The sequence below is a fragment of the Cryptomeria japonica genome, chromosome 10, assembly GCF_030272615.1.
Source record: "Cryptomeria japonica chromosome 10, Sugi_1.0, whole genome shotgun sequence".
NCBI lineage: Eukaryota > Viridiplantae > Streptophyta > Pinopsida > Cupressales > Cupressaceae > Cryptomeria > Cryptomeria japonica.
In genome coordinates this window covers 725,798,643-725,805,432 of record NC_081414.1, presented here as the reverse complement: position 1 = coordinate 725,805,432, position 6,790 = coordinate 725,798,643, and the positions used below count along the sequence as shown (strand labels likewise).

The 6,790-nt window shown below is 35.8% G+C and overlaps 1 protein-coding gene across 1 annotated transcript; it reads right to left on the bottom strand.

The window, feature by feature from the left end:
* Positions 1-1,365: 1,365 nt before the first annotated feature.
* Positions 1,366-1,788, bottom strand: LOC131859156 (ethylene-responsive transcription factor ERF024-like). The gene has a single exon (XM_059212715.1). The coding sequence runs from the start codon at positions 1,786-1,788 to the stop codon at positions 1,366-1,368; it is 423 nt and encodes a 140-aa protein (XP_059068698.1).
* Positions 1,789-6,790: the final 5,002 nt, after the last annotated feature.

Below are 6,790 nucleotides of genomic sequence, written 5' to 3'. Positions count from 1 at the left end.
GTTAATATTATGTATACATAAAAAATAAGTAAGTTCGAACCAACATACGAATATATCTTAATTAGATTAAAAATAAAATATAATCTAATGATTGTATTAAGATTAGTTGTTGAAATTGACCTTGTGGTGCCATCGTAAATATATTAAATATTTATGTGATACAATAAAATGGTGAATAGATTTGTCATAATTTTAAATATTTTTATTATAAACTTAAATTACACATCTATTGTTAATTTGATTAGACATTTAATCCATATTTAAACAATTGGAGTTAAATACCCTCCAAATTAAATTATAATTACAATAAAAATATTGAGAATTTGTAACTAGATTATTACACTATAAATGACGGCAATGACTATTATCCATACAAAACAACACTTGATCAAAAACACAAATGTGCATGACACAATTGTTTTTCAGTAGATATTTTGCATTTTTACAGCATTGAGAAGACAGATTAAGAGGACCAAACCAATAGAAATCATGTAAAAATCCATTATGATTTATAGATTTTGTGTTTCTGATCAGCTGTTATTTTGTATGGAAATTACACGACTCCATAAATGACACACAGACAAATGCATGCTCTTTATTTCAATTAGTTTTTTAAATAGTTAAAATATTTAATTACATTCATACACAATTATCTAAAAACAGTGCAAATCTTTGGTTCTCACAATTATCTAAAACAGTACAAATCTTGTGAATCACATTCTAGAGAGCCACCATATATGTAATACATTGCGAGGGTTCGCTAAAACAGCCTTTGGGCTGACCAAAAAGCAGGTTTATTTATAGACAGCATTTATATAGACTCACATTAAAAGCATTCGTAAGAAGCATTCAAATCCAACACAGACTTCATAGATAACTTATTTATGAAAGAATCGAGGAAACGTTTTAAGTCCAGGGAATGTTTTGAATCATTCCTTAATTCTAAGGGATAAAAAAACATCAATGACATGAATGGATAACCATTAAATAAAACCAGAATGCAAGAGTTAGACCAGGAGTTCAGGGGAAAGAGAAACCTGTAAGACAAAAATCTCTTGCATACATATAAGTTGAGTTTTCACAGAAACTGAATGCTAACATGATTAAAACCGAAGGAAGAGAGGGGAGATGCTATATGCATCATTTCAATGGAAGTCAATAATAGCTATAATCGTTTGTAAAATTTGATTTCAATGGAAGCATTTAAATAGCTTTAACTTTTAATCCTTCGTAGCCCTAGTCACTTTGGACGGTCCATCTTCATGATCTAATTTTCTTTATAGTTGGCACTAACCCATTCCCCATTATGAAATTGAATTATAAAACCTCAACATTCCATTCCTTGTGTAGCTTTACTTGGATATTCTAAGTGAAATCCCAAAGAGATGTAAAGTGATGATCTTGATCTTCTTCTCTAGTAAATGTGTTATGAAAGAGCAGAGAAGATCCAACCTGTACTCCATCTGCAATATTCATTAGCAAGTTTAGCCAATCAAGCCATGAATCCACCATCTCATTGTTTTCGTTTCCAGTTCCTGAAACATCAGTGGACACTGATTGATTGTGTATAGTGGGCTCCGACTCAAGAAAACCATTGTTGTTATCATCATCATTGGTGTTGGAGCACAGTTGTGGTACTTCTTGTTTCTCTTGGTGTTGAAAAGAGTATGCAGCTTCCACAGCAGCAGCCTGAATATCTGTTGTGGAAGAAGTTGCAGGGAGAGGAAGGGATTTAATCGATTCAGGGAAATTGAAGCCATCTCTGGTGTTGGGAATGAGCCCAGCCATATCCTCTTCTCCTTCCTCGGCTCTCTGATTTCTGACACCCACATACCCCACTTTCTCTTTCTCACACCTATATATATAGGATGTTTTGTTCCCTTCCTATTTGCATTTATACTACTAACTCCTTCTTTGCCTACATAGCTGGGATGCTTTGTTCCCCTCCTACTTTGATTTACAACTCTACCTTCTTTCCCCATCAATAATAGGAAGAGCAATTTCAAACTTTTGTCAAACAAAAGTTCTAACACATTCAATCGCAAGTTAACAGGCAGTTTACACATAAAACAATGATAATACGTAATATAAATGCACTACAAACACTATTAATCTTGAGTTCTCACAAGCTCAAAACTAAAATCAGGCAGAGTTAACGCTATTACATTTTCAGGTGATTCTTCTCATATCTTGATCACCAGAATAGCCCTCCTAGTTGCATTTACAATATTACTTTCTTAGCCCATCAATAAAGGGAAGAGCTTAAACAACCGTCAGAATTTTCTGATTGTAATACTCAATTTCTCAAATGTTTTAACAGATTCAATGCACATGTAAACTAATGCGAATACCTAATGGAAGTGCAGTACAGACAATTAATCTTGGGTTCCTCCTCTCACTTGCTAAAAACCAAAAGCCATGCAGAGATAACAATATCTAACCAGCATAGCCTAGGCACTATATCAGATTTTCTTCTTAACAATCACAGAGCAAAAACCCGGATCTTTATACTTATATATTGTGATATGCTCTTATATTTCTATGGTTCTTCAACGATTCTTCAAATTAACAATGGAATATAATATAACGATGAAAGGAAAGCTTCGATCTAATACCAACCAATAAGACACCGTGGAGTTTAAATAACTTATAAAGCCGTACTCCTGGACCCTCTTGACATCATGATGTGGTTGAGATTAGCACGCCTGTTAATTACACGCAATTCCATGCTGTATTGATTGGTCCTATTGTTTGATTAACTACATTTTTCCATTTAAATTATTGCTCAAACATCTTTGTCTGCTTGGATTGTTTTAGGAGCAAGGTAAGCCTATCAAGTTTCCAAATAAGGAGAATAAATAACCGCCGAAATTTGAGTACATACTAATTAAGACAACTTGTGACCCAAGCTAAACAAACTAAATTTTTATCACCATTTTGGACTGTACTGAAAACCATGTTGTTAGCAGAAGCGCGTGTAACTACAAATCCCACTGAGGTTATTATTGCTTAGCATAATACAATTAGGTGTTTTAATATACTTTTCGACATATTTTTGAACTATATTTTACACGTTTGCTTGGTGTTTAACAGTCTTTAGACATTTAGATTGTTAAGTTTCTATAGTTCGGTAGGTGTGGTCATGGAAGTTGCTTAAGTGCAGCTTGTCTTGAATGTTCAGTAAGAGAATGTTTTCTATTTTATAAATAAAATATTTCCTAGAGTTGTAAGGTTAACATCAAGAGCAGTTTTATGTGTGAGATAGTCTGAGTTATGTGAAAAAAGTTTATTTCCTCTTGCATCATGTAAGGAATGTTTTAGTTTGCATTATGTAAGAAAAGTTCCTTTCCTGAGTCACGTAATGAATGTTTCTCTTAAGATGTGTTGCATGAGGAAAGTTTCACTTCTCTTGCATAATTGATGTTTTCATCAAGAAGGCTATATATGTAACTTCTTGTGCCAACTAGGATTTTATTCAAAAGGAAAGTTTGCTCTATAAGCTGAATAGATGATTCAACATTTGTAGGTGTTTCCCCATATTGGGTTTTTTTGGGTATATCAGTGTTATTTGTGTTCGTGTGTTTGGTTTCATTTGAATTTTCTTCTGCTATTCATCTTGTTAGTTAAACCAGTGTATTAGTTATTATAAATCAGACTGATTTAATTTGTTCTTTCTATGAATTTATTGTTCAATTAATCAGTTGCTGGGTTATAGAAATTAACATGGAATTAGAGCTGTAAACTCTAAATATGAAGCCAAGTTTTTTGTTTCATAGATTTCTTCAGATTCAATTTTCAATTTCTTATAGTATTTTATTTTGCAATGGCCACTAGTGTTCGGTATGACGACAGGTTTGAGGGTGTGTCTAACTTCTTACAATGGGAGGTTTGGATTACATCCATTCTCAAGGAGAATAGATTATGGAACTATGCTAGTATAGAAGTGACTCCACTAGTAAATGATCCTATTGCCCTAGATTCATATAAAATCAAGGAGACCAAGGCTCAAAGGATTATGATGGGGTAAAAGATCATTTCATTTCTAATCTATCCGGGAAAAACACCGGCAAGGATATGTCTGATAGACTCACAAAAATTTGAGACCAACTATCAAAGCCATAAGATGGTGCTCAAGGACAAGTTGCATAACACCAAGATGTCCAACGATGAGAATATGACCTCTTACTTGTCCAGATTGACACAAGTCAGGGATAAGTTGACTCAATGTTAATAGATTTCCACAATCCATTAGTCTAAATGCATGTATGCTTCTGGATTTGATTGTGTGAGTTTCTTTGCATCACCGTTTCAGATCAAACTTTGTGATCCATCATCAAGATGATGATAGAGAGCACGGGGATGAGTTGGCTGCTATTGGAGAGAGAATTGTTGAAGATGAGCTCATGCGGAAAGCCCTGAATGGCTTGTCGAAGCATTGTAAGTGTTTGTTAAGTATATTTTTGGGAGAGATCGCCTACCTGCCTGGGCAAGGGTTTGGGACAGTTTTGTTCAAGAGGAGATCCATAAAAGTTCTCATTGGGGAGGCAAGACCAAGAAGGTTGAAGATGAAAAAAATATTTCTCTTACAAGAAAGGGAAAGCATAAATTCAATAAAAGGGAAAAATGAAAGGTCTTCTTCCAAGGATGGGAAGAAGAAAGATTTGAGTAAGATAAAATATTTTTGCTGCCATCAGATGGGTCACTATGTTGGTCAATGCCCAAATAAGAAAAACAAGTGAAAGAAGAAGAAGAAGAAAGTTGCTTCTACAATAGAGGTAGATGAGTTTGCAACGCAGTTTGAGAATGATTTTAACTCATTGCATGTCTCTCAAGTTCAATTGCCAAAAGTGTATGATATATTGATAGTGGGGCGTCTTGCCACATGACGAGTATTAGAGAATATTTCACCAAATTGGAGGAGAAAAAGCTGGATTTCCATATTGATCTTGGAGACAATGAAAAAGTACCAAGCAATTGGTGTAGGCATGGTCAAGTTTTAGAGGGAGTCAGGAAAACCTCTATTGGTGGAGGACGTGTTGCATGTCCCTGCCATGACAAAGAATTTAATCTATGTTTCTACTTTTGAGGACACAGGTTACATCGTGACCTTTGAAGAGGGAAAAGTATATATCCATCCTAAGAATTCCAAGGTAGCAAAAGTGATTGGAGTCAGGCATGGCATATTGTTTCAATTGCAGGTTGAACTAGCACATGCATTGGTGAGCAGTTGTAGAGAGCTTGGAGAATTGTGCATAGGAGGATGACTTATCTTCACCATGGAGCACTTAATGTGCTCAAGGAAACAGTGATGGGGCTGCCTGATATGAAGGTTGAAAACATGCGGTATGCAAGGGTTGTGCTCTTGGGGAATATGTCAAGACCAATTTTCCAAGTAGTGAAACTATATCTAAAGGGATTTTGGATCTCATACACTCAAATGTATGTGGGCCCATGTCAACAACATCCTGAAGTTGGTGTGAGTATTATGTTACCTTCATTGATGATTTATCTAGGAAGACATGGATATATTTTATGAAGAATAAAGATGAAGTCTTTAGTAGGTTCAAAGAGGTTAAGGCTCTCATGGAGAACCAAATAGGGAGGAAGATCAAGATACTGAGATCTTACAATGGAGGTGAGTATACCTCGAATGCCTTCAAATATTTGTGTGCTCAAGAAGGTATCAAGAAAGAGTCAAAAATTTTGTACAACCCTTAGCAGAATGGGGTTGGTGAATGGAAAAATAGGGTTATAGTTGGAGTAGCTAAGGCCATGCTTCATGATTAGGATTTGCCTTGGTTTTTATGGGAAGAAGCTTTCAACATAGCTTTGTATTTATAAAACAAGAGGCCACATAAACTGTCAAGAAAATTAACTCCAGAAGAGGTGTTCACTGGGAAGAAACCAGATTTGGTACATGTTCACATCTTTGGTTGCCTTGTGCATTGCCATATTCCTGTGGAGAAGAGAACCAAGTTGGAACCAATTGCAAAGAAGGGTATCCTAGTTGGGTATAGTGAAACTTCTAAGACCTATCATGTTTACACTCCTTCCTTTAGAAAAATAGTTATTCGCGGAGATGTGAAGTTTGAGGAAGAAGGGGCTCTTCAGAAGTCTAGAAGCTTGATGTTGGTTTTAAGAGAAGGAGAAGGCACCCAAGGTTGAGGCTACACAAACTCCCTAGACTCCAATCACACAACCTGGAGAGCATGGAGAGGAGGTCGAGCAAGTTGATCAATAGGAAGAACAAAGTATTTCTCAGCATCAAACTCCTATAACTAGGAGGAGGAGAAACAAGGAAACCAAGCAAACACTAAGAGAGGCCTAGGATTATGCTGGTGATCCTAAAGATCTAGTTAGATAGAGAAAGGCTCCCAAATATTTTTCTGATTATATGGCACTCATTAGTGAACTGATTGAGGTGGAGCATTCTAACTTTCAAGAGGCATCCAAGTATCAGGTTTGGAGGGATGCCATGGTGGAAGAGTATTCTTCCATCATGAAGAATAACGTGTGGGAGGTAGTACCATGACTCGAAAATAATTTAGTGATAAGGTCGAGATGGTTGTATAAGATCAAGCATGATGTAGATGGTAGTGTGAAAAAGTTCAAAGCAAGATTTGTGGCTAAGGGGTTTTCTTAGAAGGAATGGATCAACTATGATGAGACCTTTGCCTCGGTAGCCAGGTACTCATTGATAAGGGCTATCATTTCTATAGTCATGTAGATTGGTTGGAGGATTCACCAAATGGATGTGAAGATGACCTTCTATTAGGATAACTGATGAACA